Source organism: Notamacropus eugenii, chromosome 2 (genome assembly GCF_028372415.1).
Source record: "Notamacropus eugenii isolate mMacEug1 chromosome 2, mMacEug1.pri_v2, whole genome shotgun sequence".
NCBI classification, from domain to species: Eukaryota; Metazoa; Chordata; class Mammalia; order Diprotodontia; family Macropodidae; genus Notamacropus; species Notamacropus eugenii.
Genome location: NC_092873.1, coordinates 27,774,153 through 27,795,577, shown reverse-complemented (window position 1 = coordinate 27,795,577; position 21,425 = coordinate 27,774,153). Strand labels below are relative to the sequence as shown.

Genomic DNA, 21,425 nt, shown 5'->3' with positions numbered 1-21,425 from the left:
AGCCAAGTAAAGACAAGTTTTATTAGCTGAGAGGAAAGAATGAAGCAGCCTTTGATGAATGCAGGTCAGAGGAGCGTCTTTCCTTATTTTGGGTTGACACCTATGATTCATGCTGAGAATGATGCCAGAAAAAAAAATGATCTTGCACATCTCATAAAATATTCTTGATCCGGCTGCTTTCAGCCAGCCCCTTCTCAAAGAAAAGTCTTCGTTTTTATTCTAAGGGCATCAGACCAGGGCAATCTCTGCCCCCAAAGGGCTTCCCAGGGCCTAGAGCCTCATTCCCCTTTGGCCTCCCTTCTGCTGAGAAGGGCCTAGAACCCTGACCTCATGCCCCATGAAGAAGCAGCCTTCTGGAGTGCCACTGAAGGTCTACCTGGCTTCTTAGGCATCCTTTATTTCTGTCGGTCCATAGTCTTTTCTTGAAGAAAATGACAGGAAGCCTAATTTTATTTTCTCTCTGGATAGTAGTATGAACTTATTGTCAGAGAAAAGACTTGGATGTACCAATCAGTACCATCTGCTTTCCTTCTTCTGATCCCTCAGATGCCACTGGGCAATGGAGACTGGGTGCCAAAAAATTTAACCTTTAGATGAGTCTAACTAGTCAGTGGGGAGGGGGGAGAAAAATTGTCCTGGAGCAAATGTACCCCCCAAGAAGTACCAGAGTCAGACACCCCCTGCTTCCCTAAGCTGGTTTTCTGGTTGACCAGGCAGAGAGTCACCTTGACCTGATGTCATGTAGCCTGAGGATGGAGGACACGCCCAAGTCTCTCAATCGGTCACCTTTTTCTTTTCCCCAGGTGGTGAAATTCCCAACTCAAACTGGGTGGCTCTAGGTGAATGGTGGAATGGGCTGATGGGACATGAAGGAGATATGTGGGAAGGGGAGAGGGTCCAACCGGTCAGCAGCCACAGACTGAGGCTGGGGTCCCTGGGAATCCAGAGACTGGGATCTCCAGCAGAGTCTGGGCTGTTGATTCTAAGGGAACCATGGGGTGACTCCCTCAAGTCACAGACCAGAAGGACGGACCAGCTGCCCCCCCATCACACATTCTTGTTTATTTCATTTCAGAAACATATTCTTGCTTCAGCAAACTTAGAGTATTTTTCTGGAAGCTTGTAGAGAAATTCTGTCTGCAAACAGGAAAAAGTTAGAAACCTAGAGACCACAAGATGTTCACTGATGACATGCCATTATGTGACATGATGCAATGCATAGCATGCCATGACTTCATACAACACACCATCTATCTAACTCCTGCCCTGGGTCTCAGAGTCCCAGCATTGCTGGGGTTGAGTTTTCTGAAGAGGCATCCCTGCATGAAGGAGGACTTGAATGTGAATCTTCCGTCAGACCCTTACTAGCTGAATAACTCCCACGTTTCCTCAGTTTCTTCCCTAGTAAAATGAGGGAGGGGCAGGTAGGCTCAATGACCTCTAAGGTCCCATTTCAGCTCCAGATTTACAATCCTATGACCTCATTGTGACTTAGTTTCCTCATCTGCCAATCAAGGCATTGGATGCAGTGACTTCCAGATCTCTGACCTCCCTTCATTCTGGCACCTTCTCTGTTATCTCTACTTTATCCTGTACATAGTTTGTACCATTAGACTGGGAGCTCCCTGAGAGTGGGGACTGGCTTCTGTCTGCCTTTGTATACCCAGGGGTTGTCACCATGCCTGGCACAAAGTAGACATCTGAGAAATGTTGGTTGACTGATTGATCCTAGAACCTCTCTGGGCCTCAGTTTCCTTATCTGTAAAGTGAAGGGGTTAGACTCAGTGACATACCTCTATGGTCCCTTCCACTCTATGATGGCCACCACAGTCTTGAATTTCTCTTTTATCCAAATTCATCAGGATCGTGTGTGTGTTTGTGTGTGTGTGTGTATATGTGTATAAATCTAGAACAAAAAATGACCAACTCTGTTCTCTCCAGCACTGAGCTGCCGGCTCCAATTGGGCTCCCCCTTCTCTCCCATGTAGGCCTTGGGGAAGGCAGCCCGTTTTTGTTCAGGGCAGAACTTCCCCATTGTCCCCCCTGGCCTCACATTTGCAAATCCACTGGAACCTCCACAGGATGGCACCTCCTTTGGTTGGCCAAGGCAGCCAGGTGAGGCAGTGGACACAGGACAAGCCCTGGAGTCAGGAAGCTTGAGTTCTACTTCAGTCTCCTATGCTTCCTAGCTGCTTGACCCTGGGCAAGTCAGGGTCAAATCCCTCCCAGCTTCAGTTTCCCCATCCGTAAAATGGAAATCAAAACAACACCTCCCTCCCAGTGTCGTTGTAAGGGTTTGTCAGCAGACTTTTGAATGTAGTCCACACTGGACTGGTCTCTAACCTGGGAATGACTAGAGCTGAGTAGAGTAGGCCAGAGGCAGGGGTAAGAATGCAAAACAGTGGGATAACATTTCAGAGTGAGGAAAACACTTGCCTGCCAGGAGGAGAAAGAGGGCTTAGGCTGCTGGGGCATAGGCCATGCTTATATCCATAAGCGGGCTGTACTGTGACTTATCATTCTTAGGTCTTGAGTAGCCGTTTCCATGGCAAGTCCATGTTTGGACAATGCAGGTGATCCTGGATCCTGGGGGAAGTCTCACAGAGGACTGAAGTACCTCACTGAATTCACTTAGCTGTTACATGCATATGTATATATAAACAGGGATGGGGAATAGGGGAGTGAACACCTGGTGCTGGTCAAAGCAGTTCACTTTGCCACAGGGTGAGATCATCCAGAGTGCAAAGGCTTGTTGTTTTGCCAAGCTCAGGGAATAGCCAGTTGGCTGGACCTTAGCTCTGAGAAACAGGGGGGGGGGGCCTCCAAAATATTTGGACAAGTTAAATGAGATAACATATATAGCACCCATCTTGCCGTATAAATATGCACTCTCCTAATTAACAACAAAGTCAATAGATTCTTGTTCTAAAGAGGACCTTCTTTCTCTTCCAAAGTTCAGAGCTATTTAAACGACCCATATGGATATATGTCTTACATCTGCCAAGTGTGGCTGTGCCAAATTTATGATCCCAGGTACTTAAAAGGGCCATAGAGTGGCTGCTTAGTTGTATAGATGTGCCTTGAAGATGGCATGGAGAGATAACACCTGGAATCTGGCCAGTCCCTTTCCAAGGGAGAGTGTGGTTTCCTCCTTGAATTTCTCCTCTCATTCATGTGATAGTGTTGGGATGTAGCAAGAGAGGTTTTTTAATTAATAGAAATCTATTTTCTTTCTCCCATTTCCCATTCCCTTAAAAAAACAGAGAAAAGCAAAAAAAAGTTGCTTGTAATATGCAGAATGAAGTAAAACAAATTCTTCCACTAGTTCATTCTATGATGAAATCCCTGAAAACTCAAGGATTGCTCATCATTTGAGCAGTGGTTGAATAAACTGTGGTCTGTGGAAGAGACAGATACTTTGTGCTGCAACAAATGAGGAAGGGGCCAAGTGGTCATGAAGGACTTTAAAAACCAAGCAGAGGATTTGATATTGGAGCCTGGAGGTGTTTGGGGTGGGGGGTAGGTGATGTGGTCTGCCTTGGCAGCTGAGTAGATTGACTGGACCAGGGAGAGGCCTGAGTCAGAGAAACCAATCAGCAGCCATTGCCAATGCCTAGATGCAAAGTGCTGAGTGGTGCCAACATCAGAGGAGAGAAGGAAGTGCACACATGAAACCTTACAAAGGGTGAGAGGGAGTGAGGGGTCAAAGAGGACCCCTGGTTTGAGCCCCAGAGGATGGTGGTATCCACAATAATAGGAAAGATTCAACAATAGGAAGAAGGGAGGGTTTGGGTGGGGGAAGATAAGAGTTTTGTTTTGGACATCTATGGGACATCTGGTTTAAGATGTCTAATCGGCACATGGCTTCCAGAAGAGAAACATCCTCGTGGAGACAACCCCATGAGACAGTACAGGGGTCACTGAGCTTCCTCCTGATTCCCATGAGGGGTGCCCCAGCTCTTGCCAGAAACCTGTCATTCTTATTTTACTCTGTCGCCCAGAATTCAAAACTCAAGCTCAGACCACCTACCTCCCTATCTGCCCCCTTCACTTCCCAAATCTGCCTTCTGTTTGAGTAGGTTATGAGAAGTTCTTTGGGCCTAGAGATCAGAGCACTCTGTGTTTGCAGTTAGCCAAGAGGCTCTCCCTGCTATCCCCTTCTTTCATTTCTCTGATTCTTCTTAAGTGTAGCTGGTGGCCAGAGCTCTGGGCCTGGATTCAGGAAGACCCAAATTTAAATCTGGCCTCAAATACTTACTAACTGTGGCCAGTCACTCCACCTCTTTCTCTGTTTCCTCAGCTGCAAAATGAATCCGTTACCATCTCTGCTGCTGAAAGCTAACTGAGTTGGGGAAGTCAGTGGCTCTCAAAGGTGTCTCTCTCAATAGGACAGAGAACTCTTGGTGTTTTCCTCCTTAAAGTCTTTCTCTCACTCACCACAGTCCCCTCTCTGATCTCTTGCAAGGGACCTTGGTACCTCCCTGTCTCACCTTCAGATTTTGTGGATGGTTCGCTGTGGGCTGGCAGACTTGGATGGAATCAGTTCCCTTCAGTCTCTAAAGGTAGGTTGCTCTCTGTAGACATCCCATCCCCACCCCACAGAGCCCTGGAATCCCCAGGAAACTGGGACACTGCCTGCTTGTGTCCTCTCCTGGGACCTCAGGGTCAAGGTTCCCCAGAATGCCCTCAGCCTTCCAAGTCTCCTCCCAGGCCTGGGGAGGGGGTGGGAGGTCAGCTCTGGGAACAAGTTCAAGGGCTCTTCTGGGCAACCCTGGGAGATGTGAACCCACAAATGCCCCCTGCTTTACTCCTATTCCAAAGGGGACCCTCAGAATTTTCTGGAGTTTAAAATAGGGAAGGGGGCTAGACTACTGAGAACGAGGAAAGACCTACATGCACAAACGACTTTTCTGGAAGCATAACTTGTGAAAGCCAAAAGTCAGGAACAAGGTGGGTACCCAGGGGCTGGGCTGTCAAGAAACAGCCTGAGGAGGAACAAACATGAGGAGTCCAGAGGCCCATGGGTATCCTGGGACAAACTGCAGGTAGAGTGAGGAGAGGGGCTCCTGCAGCCCAGTGTGCCCAGGTTCAAGGACACAGTGCCTCCCCACCCCTCTTCCTGAAGCAAACACCCAGGCAGCAGCACATTTTAAAGAAGTCAAAATAAGGCATCTCCAGAAAGAAACTTGGAGAGGACATCAGGTCCTCTCACCCCCAGCCTGAGCTCTGAGGAGAGAGCAATCCTCTGCCAGCCGGGCAGGGCTTAGACTTAGCTGCTGCCACCACCTGTGGCTTAATGAGAACTCCTCCTTCAACATCCCCAACCTCTGCTTGAAGCTTTCTGGGAACTGGAAACTCACTACCTTCTGAGGAAGCTTAACCCTGCCCCAGAACTGGCCACAGGCCTCCTGATAGTATCCACCAGGCAGGGGAGGGAAGCAGTGCTCTGGAAGTTAGACTTTCAAGCTCTTGGATCTCTTCATTGCCTCATACCAAGCTTGAAGTCTGCCTTTGAAAGCCCCCAGAGCCTCTTCAGATGCTCAGCTACCTAGCCATCCTCCCACCCTCACCTCAAACTTGGGAAGTGGATCTCAAGTGTCAGTTTTCCATTTTTCATCTTAAATTTCACAGCACAGTGGAGAGAGAGAGAGAGAGAGAGAGAGAGAGAGAGAGAGAGAGAGAGAGAGAGAGAAAGAGAGAGGGAGAGAGAGAGACCCAGAGATGAGAGAGACCTGAGTTCAAGTGCCACCTCTGAGACACACTGGCTGTGCAGGGCCCTTCTGTCTAAGCCATAGAGCAGACCTTCCCTGGCATTAGTGGGTGAGATGTCTTACTGAGCCCCATGCCAATTAAGTCATAGGTCCAGTCCAAAAAAGTCTTATCTTCTTTGGGCTGGTCTAGTGACCTACTGGTCAAGATCTGTAGGGTATGTATGTTAACCCTCCCATCTCCTGGTCATCTGCAGATGTGACAAGTACCCAAGGCATACAGTTGTTCACTGGCATGGGGCCACATGCTGATGCCTGAGATCCTCCCCTAGAGACCTCTTCCAAGTTTATGGGAACCTTTGGTGCCCAACTGACTGCCCTTTAGATCCAGTCATTCAGGAAGTTCCAAATTCACCCACAGTGCTATCCTTCGAAGGGTCCAAGTTTTACACTGGAATCTGGTGAGTCTAGTTGAGGCAAATCCTGTCAGAAAAGGGCCTGACTTAGTCTGGAGTTTGGAAGTTGGGATGACTTCTGTCCTTTGGCATCATCCCTCCCCAGGCCACAGTCTTTCAGATATCCCTGATGGGACTTCAGCCCTCCCATGGGCCCCTTCCCGAGGCTGGGTCTGTCCTCTTTGTTCTGACCTTCCCATTGCAAACAAAGATCATTCTTTTTGTTGAAGAAAATAGCCAGGGCCTCTGCTTTCTCCCTAATCCATCACCTTCCATAGGCACCTGCCCATTCCCCCAAGAGAGCCCCAACCCCCCAAGCCAATACAGCCTGTTTGCTGCTCTTGGCTGCCTGTCCAGTCTGCTCATCCCAGTTCGGCTCTGGAAGGTGGGCCATGCTTCTGTTTCCCTCCGCTGTCCCTGGCCCTTGCCTCTCTCCACTCTGATTGCATTGCTTGGTGAGCTCTATGTCCACATCGAAGATAGGGAAGTACTGGTGAGTGTGTTGGAGATCCAAATGGTGGAGGATAGAAGCTTGGGTTTGGTACTTTCTGTAAAGAGGGAAGTCTGGGCAGTACAGTTATGAGATAGATTCCAGCTCTTTTTTTTTAATTGATCCTACTCAAAGCTAATTGATTTTATCCTGTAATGCCTCAGTCATGGTTCTTTGTCTCTGAACTCTAAGTGGGGCACAAGACTGAGCCTAAGTGCCCTGCTAAGTACAGAATTACAGTGAATGAGGGCCAGATGGCCTCCAAGCCCCTCTTACAGACCAAAAAGCTGCCCTCTCCAGAACCTTGTGGTAGCTAGAGGATGTTTGGGGGGGCAGCCCCACCCAGGCGGCACCATTCCTAGGGCTTCTGTTCTGCCAGGCCCAGGTGCTAATGGGACAAGAGGGCAAAGGCTTCCAAGGACAGGACTGACTGATCTGAAGTTCAAAATGATCAGAAGAAGAAAGTGAGGCCAGGAAGGGGCAATGGGCTGGCTGGACCAAGCACTGGCTTTGGGGGTCTGCCGAGGGCCACCCAGGGTTGTGACCTTGAGAAGTACTCTACAGCCGTCAGACCAGGCCAGAGCAGACTTCCCAAAGGCAGTTCCCAGAATCCTTCTTGTCATGGTGGCCTGGGTGATCAGACTCCAGCTTAGAGCTTTGCAAGAACACAAGATGATGTTTGGGGTTTCTTAACGGTGTCTCTTGACTTTCCCCTACTCCCAAACACCATCTTCCTGGAGGCCCAAAATGGTTTTGCTGGGACTTCAGTAAGAACAGCCTACAGAAATCCAAGTCTGAGGCCTTGCCCACTTCAGGGGGCCCACCCGCTGCCATGGGTCCCTCTCCCTCTGAGTCCTTGGAGATTCAGTGGGGACTTCTCCAAGAGCTTTCTGCCCATGCTAACTCTCCAGGGGTATCAGCCTTCTATCCCGTTGGACTTTATTTCTCTTCTTTCCCCCATTTTCCTGGTGGTAACAGCCAGGGCAGAGGTCCCCTGATAGTCTCATTGTCACCTTGGCACTTTACTCTGAATCTAGGAAGCGTGCCCCCCACACCAGCATGCTCCTGAAAAGCAGCTGATTGCAGGGTTGGGGAAGGCGATTCCCATCCCAAGACTGAGTGCTCAGGAAATGCAGAGGCTGCTTGCTTCCTCATTGGCCCTCCATGGGCCCCACCTCCCTGTTAGAGCTCTCTCCATCCCCATCCCCAAGCAGGGCCAGAGTCCTGGCTCACAGCCCCTTTTGCCTCCCCCGGGAATTCCTCGGTCCCTCTAGCTACTTGCAGTACCCAACCTCATCACAAAGGATTAGAAGTGAGGTTGGAGACAGCCCAGGCTCTCTCCCCCATCAGGGGGCAGCATCCAGGTTCCTGTTCCCCTTTGTCTCCCCAGGAGCTCAGGGGCTTTGGCTGGCTAACCTAGGGGATGCCTAGTCCTGGAGGCAATGTCTGGGCTTTGTTTCCCATGCTCCCACTAGGGGGCAGCGTCCTGGCTCATGGCTCCCTTTGTCTCCCCAGGAGCTCTACATGTCCTACAACAACATTTCTGACCTGAGCCAAATGTGTCTGTTGGATCAGCTTGAGGTTCTGGACCTGGAGGGCAACAACATTGAGAACATGGAGCAGGTTCGGTACCTGGGTCTCTGCAAGAAACTCAACATGCTCACTCTGGAGGGGAATCTGATCTGCCTGAGACCAGACCCAGAAGCAGCTGAGGTGAGGGCCTAGACCAGATCCCTCCCACCTAGAATAGGAGGGGGAGTTGCTTGTCCCTCTCCTTTCTCCTCCTCAAAGACATTGTGATCTTACTGCCCCACTCCCTTCTCAGTCTAGTAGGGAGGGGATCAAGCTGAGGATAAGAGTTCCCCAAGGCCCTTTTACATTCTCAGAAGTGGAAAGATGGAGGAAGCAGAGTTGAGCCAGAAGAAGGCCTCTGAGATGGTGTACAAACATGCAAATATTCGTGCTTTCTGTCCGTAATGCCTGGAAACATTCCCTGCCCCATGTGGAAGGAAGGGCTGGTCCCCCAAAGAACAACTTCCTCACAGCCAAGGGATTCCTTAGATAAATCACATTTCCAGAGCCCCCACCAATGTGTTTACCTTTAATAGTCAGCCAGAGAATATAGTTAGTTCATAATGAAGGCCCTTGACGAAATAGTATAATAAGAAACATAGCAAGAAATCATTTCTCCCATAAACCTGGGTGATATTCTCTCACAAATATTCATAGTGTCTGTAGCAAAAGTAGCTACAGATAGAGAATACACATGGAAGGGTTGACACACACAAAGAACATGTTTGCCCAGAGGAGGGCTAGTTAATGCCTTCCACAAGGCAGAGCCCTGGAATCTTCCAGGGATATCCCTGTGCCACTTTCACTGAGCATGACCTCAGCATCTCCTGCTCAACTGGACATAGAATCTCTACGACTCTGCTTTCTGTTGCTTCTGGCTAAGCTGGAATTCTTAGCTATCAAAGGGTGGCCACCAAGCTCTTTTCATTTAAAATCAATTTTTTTTAAAAAAGAAAAAAGCTTTTTCCTGTTCTTTAAAAAAAAAGTCAGAAATCCTTGCCTAGGACCTATACCATTACCAATTACGTTTTTCAGATTCTCTTTAGTTAACGTTGGAGTCTTGGCTGGAGGCCTCTAATCTTCTCCACTGGAAGTTCACTCCCCCAAGTACCAAGCTCTTTAGAACAAAGATCAACTATCTAATACCCTCAGACTTAACCTTTCCTAGGCCAGGAGCTTGCATACCCATTCTTCATCTCTGGATTGTAAATCTGGCGATGCCCAACTACAGTCAAACAATTCTGGGGTTTTCTGACCCTAAACCTCCTCTGTTCTCCCCAGAAGATGTATGGGTGAGAAGGGCACAGAGATCAATAGAGCCAGGGAGGTTAGGTCTTGATCTTTTCTCCCAGTTTAGTCAGATTTCTGGTCCTCTCACTTGCTGATACCACCAGTTTGGGGCCAAACAGATCCAGAGGCTCTCTCAGGTCCAAGAAATCAGGACATTGTTATTACCATCTTAAGGGTGGTGAGATCGGAGGAGCATAGATAGTGAGGTCACAAGGTGAAGACTGAACTTCGAGGCTGTGATGTCTTCAAAGGGGCTCCACAGAAACCTAGTGCTAGCAGGCCAAAGGCAGAATGGAAAGTAAATCCAACTCCCCCTTTCAGTCTAATTCTTTGCTGAGGTTTGCAGACTGGTTCCGTGGCAGAGTCTAGAGAGTGAGGTTCAGAGCCCACCTCCGACACTGACTCTTGTGTGACTGACTGCTGGGGGGTCATTTCAATGCCCAGAGCCTTGGTTTCTTCTTCTTCTTGCACTGGGTTGGTCTGGAGAAAGGGCGGTATGTTGGAGTCAGGTCAGAGAGGGTGCTCCCTGAGAAAGTGGAGAAGGAGAGATTTGATTGATGAGGCCCGTATAATCTAGAACTGACTTGAAAGTTCGAAAGTATTTAATGAGCAGATACTCTGTGCCAGGCTTGTGCTAAGCACCAGGAACACTGCTGGCTTTGTTACCACTGAGTACTTTTGTTGTATTGTGTCTGACTCTCCTGCGACCCCATTGGGGGTTTTCTTGGCAAAGATACTGGAGTGGTTTCCCATTTCCTTCTCCAGCTCACTTTACCGTTGAGGAAACTGAGGCAAATAGGGTTAAGGGGCTTGCCCAGGATCACACAGCTAGTATCTCAGGCCAAATTTGCACTCAGGTCCTCCTGACTCCAGGATGGAATAAGCATAGGAAAGTGACCCCAGGTGTCCTCTCTTGCACCGAGAGACAGTGATTGGCTACCATGGGGAACCCCCCACTCCAACCCCTGGGAAATTATCCGTGAAACTCTTTATGGCTGTTCAGCAAAAAGAGACTGATAAAAACATATGCTGTACCTTTAAGGATGAACTATACCTTGAAGATTTTGAACATCATTTCAGTAACCAGTCTTTTATTTCCACCAGCTCTGCTGTAGCCAGCCAGGGAGCACCACAGTGTGGGAGGGGGTGGGAGAAGGACTAGAGTCCTTTTGCTCAGGGAATTTGCTCAGAACTCACTTTACCTTCAAAACAGCCAGAGGTGAAGGTTTTGAATCTGGGGACACTGAAAGTGATTTCCCCGAATAGAAAAGGATAAATGAAGAAAAATGAGGTAATGCCTAACAAGGAAAGACCCTTCCAGTTTTAAAAGAGTGTTATTTGTGTATGAATAGGGAAAGAATATTTGGTTTTAAATAGATCTTTAGAAAGAAGTCCTCCCTCAGTCCTGTAATTGTACATTTGGCCAGACTGTGACCTGAAGGAGAGAATTCGAATCCAGAATTTTGGGATAGCCTATGGGGTGACATGTTGGAAAGTGGCTTGCTTTCTGGAAACAAAAGGGAGGTTCAAGTATCTACCCAGGTCCCACAGAACAAAATGGAACAGTGGCTCAGAAACCTCTAATGGGTTAAGATTTGGGGGACAGGGATTGTTGGAGACAAGCTTGACACACAAAAAGTATCAAGGAAAATTTATTAGAGTTCAGAGGAATTGAACACTTTGGTCAAAGCTGACTCTATTTCTCTTCAGGAGGAGGGAGGGCCTTAGAAAGCCCTCATTATGAACAGGTAGCTTCCAAGTAAGGCTACAGGAAGACTACAACTTGTTCAGACCAATTCAAGTCCCTTTATACTGTTCTGAATTTTGGACTCTGCACCCCACCCAGTGCTCTATCTACTGGACCACTTAGCTGCCCCAGAGTATTTGGGAAGACCTGAGTTCAAATATTGCTTAATTACTTACTGTGTGACACTGGACAAGCCATTTGACCTCTATTTTCCTCAGTTACCTCATCTGTAAAATGAGGATAATAACAGCACCTTACTCAAAAGGTTGTAGTAAGGCTGAAATGAGATAATATTTAGAAAACACGGCATCAGTATCAACTCTTACTTTTGTCAGCTAGCCTGGATGTTCTTTTGTCATATTCACCTCTTTTCATCACTTGCTCTGAACTTCCAAGGCAACATCTCTTGTCCATTTCACCTCTGCAGCATCTGTCATCAATTTCACCTCTGCAACATCTCTCCTCAGTTTCACCTCTGCAGCATCTGTCATCAATTTCACCTCTGTAACATCTCTCCTCAGTTTCATTTCTGCAAGCATCTCTGGTTGATTTCATCTCCACTGCATTTCTCCAAAATGCCCTCTTCTCTCCTCTAACACTCATACCTGGACTACTGCATTAGCTTGCTTTAGGAGCAGGGAGAGGGGAGGTCTGCTTACCACAAGTCTCTCCCCACTCCAGTCCATTCTCCATTCAGCCACTAAAGTGATTTCCTAAAGTGCAGGTCCCATCGTGTCACCCCCTACTCAATAAACTCCAGGGTCTCCCTATTCTTCTAGTATCAAGCACAAAGTCTTCTGTTTGGCTTTCAAAGCCCTTTACAACCTTACTACCTTTCTAGTCATCTTATGCCTTACTCACCCTCATGTACTCTGCAAGTGAAACTAGCCTCCTTTACTCTTCTTCACACAAGACATTCTGCAATTTAGTCCCAGGAAAACATCAATTCACCTATAAATAAGGTGTTGTGATGTTTGATCCGCTGTGTTTCAGGTCTGTCTCTCTACCATTGTGTCAGACCGACTTCTGCTTGCTACTCATACCTTTAGAAAGAAATTTCTTTCTCTGTTGTCATTTGTTGTTATTGTCCTTAGTTACTGTATTTGTTTACCATTCCTTTTTTATTTTTTTAATTTATTTTAGACTCAAATGCTAGAACACAAGTATTAATAGAAAAAAGGAACAAAAACATATCAAATTTAAATATTGGAACTTCTAGAAATCTGTATTTGCTTCCTTGTAAGTTTTCTTTTGTTCTCTGCTGTGCACTTTTTTCTACTTTGCTCTTTTTTTGCCCTCCTAGAAGGCTACAATTAAGTTTAGGTATGTTTCTCTATAGCTATAGATACATACATACACATAAATACATATGTAGGCATATATTTTCCCAACAAATTCTACTCTGATCCTTGTTTTTATGTTTGGGCAGTTTACCATTCTTGTGTTTCTTTGTCTGGCATGTTTGAAAAGCAAATAATTTCTTCAGGTCTAATTTTCTTTCTAAGAATGTTTCAAATACCTCTTTTAATTGTCAATCTTTTTTCATTTATGGCTAGGTTAAGTTTTCAGGGAAGGTCAGTCACCTTTTTCTGTATTTTGAGCTCCTTTGTTCTTTAGAGCACATAACCCCATTTTGTCCTATGGTTCATTATTGTGTTTGTCCTTCATCTTCGAAGAGGGCCATGACATCAGGGAGATGGTAACATGACTTGTAGTTGACTTTAATTTGAGTGAGGGAGGGCTGTGCAAGGTCACCAGTCTCACTTTCTCCTTCAGAGCCCTCTGGGGGTCCAGTGGTCCACTGGTTTATGATAGGTGCCAAAGAGTCTTGTACTATTGGAATTTCCTTTCATTTATATTTGGAGTACTTCCTCCTGATTGATTGCAGAATTTGTTGTGTGTCAGTGGAATGCTTAAATTTAATCACTATGTATCTTGGAGTTTGCAGCATACAGTTTTCTCTGTTGATTATTTCAATTTGTTCTGTCTTCTGTGTTCAGATGTTCTGGGCAGTTTTCTTGTGTTATTTTTTATGTTATGGTGTTCTAGATTTTTAATTTGTCATATTCTTCTGGAAGACCTAGAATTCTTAACTTGTTTCTGTGCATCCTGCTTTTGAGATCAATATGTTTTGTTTGTATGGAGAGTTTATTTTCTTTACGGTCATTATTTTTTGCTTCTCTTCTTCCACATTGTCCTTCATTTCTGTGTACTTCCATTCCCAATCAGTTTTTCTCTCTTTTGTTTCTTTGCTGAGACTTTACCACTAGGGATTCAAGTTTTCCTATTCTGATAAATGTTTCTGCTGTGCTGGCCATAGAATCTGCTTTCACAATCCTTATTTCTCTTTTAAACCTTGTATAACTTTGACCGCGTCCTCTTTCCCCAAGGCATCCATGCTGTTTGCTTATTTCTTCTCATCCTAACATTATTCACATTGCTTCCCACAAGCCCTTTCATGGGAGGTTTGCGGAGGAATGAAAAAGTTTGGAAAATATGGGATGGTGAGTAGAATAGAATGTCAGTGAGGTGGGTTAAAAGGACTGTCTTGTTGTAGTGAGGACCCAATTGAGATTGTGTAACACAGATGTGTAGTGGACACAGTCAACATAGTTTCATGATATTCCTTAGCTTCATTTGACAGCACATGAGTAGGAGAAGAGGCAGTGACTGGATGATTTAAAAAACCCCAGCACTTGGAGTTGTCAGGGAAAGATCTATGACAGGTTCACAGGACACAGATTCACCAGGACAAGACAGTGCAGTGTTAAGGGTTCAAGGTGGAGAAGGGAAAATAACGTAGACAGTGTGAGGATGATGGGCTGAAAAGAACTATGGAGTGGAGAGATTGAAAGTGTGAAGGAAGAACTAGGTTTGGGGTGGCAAGGCAGAGGGAAGGGTAGAATAACAATAGATTATAACCAGATAAAGGGATCTCCAAGTTCATGAACATGGATGACTTGGTAAGATCCAAGGCTTGACCATCTTTGTGTGTAGCTGACAATCAGGTCATAGGAAATGAAGAAGTTAAGGAACTGGTGGGAGAGTGCAGCACCTTTCCATGTGAGAAAGTGGCCTGCACCAGCCATCTCCTCATTCCCCACCCAGTGGCACTCCCTGGGACTTCTGCCACCAGGCTGCATACCTTCCCTCTCTCCCCTTCTGGGCTCCTCAGCTTCTTTTTGTGTGGTCTGATCCCATTCCATTCAAATGTAAGATCCCTGAGGGCAAAGACTATCTCTCGTCTTTCTTGGCATCTCCTCTACAGAGTACTACTCCTGACTTAGGCTTAATAGGTACTTAATACATATTTATCGACTGACTGAAGGAGTGCCAATATGCAATCTGAAGTTTCCTAATATTAAGGCAAAAGAGAAAGACTGTGAGTCAGACACTGAACTCTGCCCCCACATGAGGGGTTATGGAGCTGTAGGAGATGGGGAACATGAATGAATGGTTGGCCCAGGGAGGCTAATATCTTCCTCTAACTCCCAAACAGGCAAGGTAGAGGTGATTTTGTGGAGGTCTAGGTGTGTGAGGAAACCCAAAATTCAAGGGCAAATGACACAGGTCCTCCCTCGAATGAATTCAACTCAAGTCTACTTTCAGCCAGAGACAAGGTTTATTAAAACACAGGTTGGGGTAGGTGAGATGTTAAGAATCAGAGCTATTGGCCAGACTCTTAAGGAATCTGAGCATTTTAATGGAGGCATGGTAGACCTTTTATCCAAAAGATCTAGATGTGATCTAGGAGTGGCTAAGTAGTCTGGGTACAGAAAAGGAGTCTAGATGGAATTAAGGAATGGTAATCTAGGGTCTAGGGTGGTCTAGCCAGGTGCAGACAATGAGAGCCACCCTGAAAAGGCAGTTGAAAGGATTATTAACTGGGAAAGGCCAAGTGCCCCAGGAGAATGCCAAAGACCTGGACCACCTGGGAAAGTCCAGGGACTTTTCCTTTTTCCAGGTCCAGATCCCAAAGACATGGTCTTTTCCTTTCAGGGTTTCAGATCCCATCCCCATCAAGATGCTCGGACTCACACTTTGGGAAAAATCACTTTGGCTACCAAGTAAAGCATGGATTACAATGGGAAGATGAGTAAAGAGACCAATTTAAAAGTCTTTTGCGATAAAACAGGCAAGAGATGAAAGGTCGGGATCTCTGTGAGGGTGGTGGCCATGTGTTGGGGAGAGAAGGGAAATATACAAGAGCTGTCAGGAAGGCAGAAATGGTTAAATTTGGAAATGCATTGATTATGTGAGGGTGCATGAAAGTAAAGACAGAAAAATAACTCAAAGTTTGCAAGCCTATTGTGGCAGCTCCCTTCATAATAGGAAAGCACAGAAGTGGAGAGAGTTTGAGAAGGGTGAGTTCTGTTGTGTGCGTAGAGATTGTGAGATGTCCATGGGCCATCCAATTGGAGGCGTATGTAGCACACTGTTACAGCAGTCAGCCTATTTCAACATCAAGGGCAACATTATGGTCCCCAAGGTCCACATGGCTTCTTCCTCTTTAGCCTTGGGGAATTTATTTAGACAAAAAGTTACAAATTCATCACAATCACTCTGAACCTCTCCAGCTAGGAAAACTCTTAGCATTTGGGTAGAGGCTGCGCTTCCTGCATAATTCTGCATTTATATTTCTCTCTAGTTAACCCCCAGCCTCTTTGTCACTGAAACAAAATTCCGTTTACTGGAAACTTTGGGATAATGTAATAGCAAATTACATTTAAGTGTCTGTAAATAGACAAGGTGCCAGGAGGAACCAGCCTCTTCTTGGGCCTTCTCCTTGTCTGACTTCTTTTTATAAATCAATTCTTGCCTCACTTTCTTCTTTTCTCTTTCCTTCATTTTTTCTTCCCTTTCCCTTCATCTCTCCTTCCTTCCATCCTTTCCATTCTTCCTTCTTTTATTTTTTTCATCACCTCCCCTATTCATGGTGCTGCTCTGTGCCCTGAACCTACAAAAATATAACCTAAGCCTATAAAAATACAACCTGAGCCTATAAAAATATAATTCGATCTCCATGCTTAAAGTTCAATGGGAAAATAATGCAAATACAGACTGTTAGAAACACTCCTGACACTAAAAAGGTATCAAGGAAAATTTACAGCAGAGTTCAGAGGAACTGACCACTTTGGCCAAAGCAGCCCCCACCCTCTTTTCAGGAGGAGGAAGCCCTGAATGCAGAAGTGAGATGAGCTAGATACCGTTACTCCAAGACAGATCCTTCAATCAGGAGATAGATGGGTCCATTCTCCACTAGGTCACCATCTTCTCTACATGCCCATTATGTAACCACCCTTGGTGTGATTCCCCCCTCCCAAACATGCATTACCATAGGACCCATGATCAGAAAATGGAGGGATAATTTTATGTGGGGTATGTCTGCTTATATGCATGAGGTTCATTAAGCAAGCATGGTGAAGATTCTCCATGTTATTCTAGGTCATTTTTCCTGACTGCTTTAGGCCAGTTTCAGGCCTACACCTTCTTAACAAAAATTTTGTGACTTTCTGGAGGCCATTGCCTGTCTCCTAATTGGTTGAATCCACCTGCAGTCTGTTGGCTTTCTTATTATCTAACTTATTCTCAATGACTTCATGAACTACTAACTTCTGTGTAACTACTAACAACTTGTTGCTGTCTCTCACACAGATCCAGAACCAGAATGCCTTTCCCAGTTAGAATGGACACCCCTTGAGGATAGGCACATCTTTCTTTCTGCTTGTGTTTGTGTCTCTAGTGCTTACTTACCACAGTGCCTGTCATACAGTCGGTGCTTAATAAATGCTTGTCAGTGGCGTGACTTGATTCATTTTCCTCTTTGGTCATCTTTGCCAATCTCAGGGTTGCTTTGATTCACATTTCTCTATTTATTAATGACTAGGTATTTTCTTCCATTTGTTCAGTGATAGCTGGGATCCCTTCCTTTCATATTCACAGCCTGTTTATAACTTCTGACCATTTACTTATTGAGGAAGGAATGGCTCTTAATTTTATAAATTTGAATCCGTTCCTTATACATTTTGGATATGATAACTATGAAAGAAACTTGTTACAAAAATTTTTCATAGTGAACAGTTTCTGTTCCAATTTTAACTGCATCAGTCTTATTTGAACAGTCTTTTTATTCTGCTGCACAATGTCCCTCTTTTTGTCTATGGGAATCTTTGTGGTTCAGGTGTGTTTCTTTTAAACAATGTATTGTTGGATTCTGCTTTCTAATTCATTCTTCTATCCTTTTCCATTTTATGGGAGAGTTTAGTTCATTCACATTCACAGTAATTATTACTAATTATATGTTTCTGTCTTTTCCTTTAGTATTTTTTCCTCTTTAATTACATCTCCTGCTACACAAGTAAGAAGGAGGTGGTAGGAGAGAGTGAGTTTGCCTCAGCCATAGTAGGTGCTAAATAAATCTTTATTGACTGACGGACTTGTGATCTTGTAAGTGAAGCAGTGCATTTCTTCTCTCTTCCAGCTCTCCTCATGTCTTTTCCCTACCCCCAATCCCAAGTTTTAACTCTCTCTTCCTTTTTTTACATCCCATCTCTCACTGGAATTTGAGTCTGTTCCCCTAACAATTCTACCCTCTCTCCTGAAGCTCTGTCTCTGTCCCTCCCTTGTTCCTTTCCCCTCTTATTTCCCTTCTGAATTCAATGTCTTTTTGTGCCAAAAATCTGTGTGTGGGGTGAATAAGAGGAACATAATTGTGTTCCATTGTGTAGTTCAGATAAAAGTGAAGGTCATGGGATACCATCCCCCCACCCCATTCCTCCATCTTATAGGGCACTTGTTACATGATAATGATTTCCTATCCCTTCTCCTTTATTCCCCAGGATAATTCCCCCCTCCCATTTTTGTCTTCTCCTCATCAAAACAGAACAAAATCACCTATAAGTCCTCTGTCATTTTAGCCTTTCTCTCTGACCCTTGATAATAATGGGCTTCATGGGGTCTTTCCCTCCTGCTCCTTTGGGAACTCCCAGGTCACCACCATTCTGGGGTCTTCCTAGGGCTTTTTCTTGCTGCTGCGGTCCAGGATCCAACAGCACACACTGGACTCTTACCAAGGGGCTCTGGGGCAGCCCCTAAGTAGACTCCACCTAGGGTCTTTCTCTTGTTGCTGGGAGAACAAGAAAACAAATATTCAAATTTAGCTTCTCAAAAACAGATCAGGTGAGAGAAGAGATAAATCTAAACTTATCATAGAAAAATACTGATAAAATGTCTTACTTGGTTTAAATAATATATGAGCTCTACCTTATCCCATTACTAGGGGCACACTCTTGAACCAACCCACTTCAGAGTTTGCACAGGATTCTCTCTTTCCTTTCAGGCTTGGACTGGATGAAGCAATCTACAATTGATTCTCCATATTTACTGGGATGTGCATCCTAATACTTTACCCCCATCTTCCCACAGTCGCTGGTTAGGGTCTTCTGTTCTGAGATGACCTTCCTGAGATCTTCCCCTTCCCTGCTACAACTCAGTCCTAACCTTATGATTCAGAAGTAAGCTATGCATTGCTGCAATCTCTCCCCTTCCAGACCTTCAAAGTCTCTTCTTTGTTCTGAGAGAGCTTCCTGTGTTTTATGTTTTATACAATGTTTTATACAGTCTCACATACAATGGCTTTGATCAACTCAAAGAGGTATACAGGCCCTGCTCACATTCAGTTTTGATCGATTGATCCAACCAAAAAGTGTTCTTATCTAAGGAAGACAACTATTTTAAATGGGTGGGATAATCAATGGTGGCTCCCCCCACCCCTACCATTCTTCCTCTAGTTTTAAGACTTACCATCCAAAAGATTCTCAGGCATTTCCCTGAAACCCACAGAATATTTCTGCATGGACTGACGACCCCTGTCTTGTCCTTGCAGTCTCCAGACTATAACTACAGGGCCGAGGTGAAAAAGCTCATTCCCCACCTCCAGTTCTTGGATGATGTGCCTGCTGGTCAGACCTCCCTCCAGGTTACCCGAAAGCTCGACAAAGACTGGCTTATTGTCAAGGAATCCATCAAGGACACCGCCAAGGATGGCTCGAGGTTTAGTAAGTGGCTCATTCTGCCCTCCCCCCCAGTGGGGGTTGAGAGGATTGGGGACCGGGCCACTGTCCAACCCCCTCCTTTATGGAGGCTCAGTAAAGAGTGAGCTTGACAAGGCCTTGATGAGAGCCCAGGCAGGCTTCTCAATTGGTCTGGTTGAGAAACACATCCAAAGTGGAGGTGGAGACCCTCCCAGACCCGTAGAGTCTGCTGGCCAGTGAAGGCACATCCTTGTTACTGGCCTACACCAGAGTCCAGCATCTTCTCACCAAGAGGACATTTCCTGGTGTGCTTGTCTGTTCCTGGTTCAGCACAGGGATACAGCCCACCAACCCCTCCTTCGTGATCTCCTCAGTTTACCAGTCTGTACAGTGCTTCATGGCAGAACTCTTTGGAGAGTTCCATAATTTTGGCCTGCTGTGAGCTGCTTCCCCACAAATCCTCCTTTGAGGTCTACCCAGGATGCCAGAGGCCTCCCCCTTGTCTTGTGACTTCTGAGGGGGCTCTGACTGCGTCAACCACCATTCTCTCTGACTGTTTCTCACTCAGATTCTTATGCAGGCCTGCTGAGGCAGAGGCTTCACCCCAATCTGAGGCTGTCCACAAGCCCCTTACCATCAGCTCCACGGCCGTGGACACTCCCTGTGGGTCAGCTGCCCTGGACATTGCCCCTGTCATGTCCTGGGAGTCCCCTTCCAGAAGCCTTCCTCCCCGAGGACTTGGCCCCTGACATCAACAATTCCAGTGACCTGACCCATGGTATGCATTCCTCTCACAGGGGATGGGTGTGTCTCTCCCCAGGACCTATTACCCTTCCCTTGACCTCCACCAGGATGCCCACTCAACTTCCTTCCTTTCAGGTGTCAGCCGGGTCCTCTGTGGAAACCCCATCAAAGGTCTGCAGGAACGTCGGCAGAGGCTGCAGGTAGGTGTATCACTTCCTCTTGGGGAAGAGCCTGGCATTGCGCAGCCCAGAGACTCCCTTAGCACACCAGTCCCAAAGAGTCCTGAGCTCAGGTGGAGACCTGGTGGTCAGGAAAGGAAGGGCCCAGGCTCCCCAGGAAAAAGAAGCGAGTGGAGGCTGGGAGCCCCCTGGGGAGCAGAGTTCCCTATTTATTCCCCTTGATAAGGAAGCTTCCCCCTCTCCCCCACCCACACACTCTTTCCACAGCAAACTCTTCTTCTTGGCCAGAGTAATCCTTGGATCTTTGACCCATACACCCCTTCATGTCCTATACTCAGCAGCCTCTGGGGTCCCAGCCCACCTCAGGCTGTAGCTTGAGCCTCTGTTACCAAGTTCCCCCTCAGAGCAGGCCCACCCCACCAGCCTCAGGAGTAAGTCAGACCTGCCTCTGTGGGCCCCCTGAGTCCAGCTTGAGGATGTCAGCCCCCTGGACTCCAAGCCACCATGTAGCTCTGTGCCAAGCACAGAAGGGGCTGAACCCGGTCATACTTCTGAGCCGGGCCTCCCTCCCAGATTCTCTGACACTCCACTTCAACTCCTCAGACAAGAGAGCCCCACCTTGACTAGCTGTGACAGATGCTCCCAGGCCAAAGAAGGCACTACCTACCTTGCCCTCAGAGGATTCCCCCAGGACACTTTCCTGTCCAGCCCCATAAGACTGTGGTCTTGCCCAGCTTGGGATGAGTGGGCCTTCCTTATTCTGCAACCTGGACCCCTCAGAGAGGTCAGCTGGACCCTGGATCCTCAGCCACCCAGCCCCGACCAAGGTCGCCTTCTTGTTTGCTCCTAGGATCAGAATGCACTCCCAGCTCCCCTGCCTCCAGCCTTGGGGTCTATTAGGTCACATCCTCAGGGACCAGAAGAGCCCTCAGTGGGGGAAGACTACAGCTTGGTCTGGCCACCAGACCTCTGGGCAGAATTCAAGGCTTGGAAGGAAAAGCAGCAGCAGCGGTAGGTTGATGTAGCAGGGACCCCTGCTTCCCAGCACTGGATACTTGGAGATTTATCTGTGGGCTTGAGGACCTCCTCCCCACCCTACCCCCCAGCTCAGCTTCTGAAGGTGTCCCAGGCCAGGGGCAGAGGGAGCCAGAGGGTAGCAGCCACAAGGGTCACGCATGATCCAGCCCACCTTCCTGCTTTCTCCCAG

The 21,425-nt window shown here is 46.7% G+C and overlaps 1 protein-coding gene across 7 annotated transcripts in view; it reads left to right on the top strand.

Moving 5' to 3' along the window:
• Positions 1 to 21,425, top strand: part of LRRC56 (leucine rich repeat containing 56) — a 56,821-nt gene that overhangs the window by 28,198 nt on the left and 7,198 nt on the right. For 6 of the 7 annotated variants that reach the window (XM_072639541.1, XM_072639539.1, XM_072639545.1 and 3 more), the window contains 6 exons: positions 4,466 to 4,562; positions 8,169 to 8,366; positions 19,148 to 19,319; positions 19,864 to 20,073; positions 20,175 to 20,239; positions 21,069 to 21,229. In XM_072639541.1, coding sequence (XP_072495642.1) covers positions 4,466 to 4,562; positions 8,169 to 8,366; positions 19,148 to 19,319; positions 19,864 to 20,073; positions 20,175 to 20,239; positions 21,069 to 21,229 — 903 coding nt within the window. The remainder of the gene's footprint in view (positions 1 to 4,465; positions 4,563 to 8,168; positions 8,367 to 19,147; positions 19,320 to 19,863; positions 20,074 to 20,174; positions 20,240 to 21,068; positions 21,230 to 21,425) is intronic. The other variant, XM_072639542.1, reaches the window with a different exon arrangement.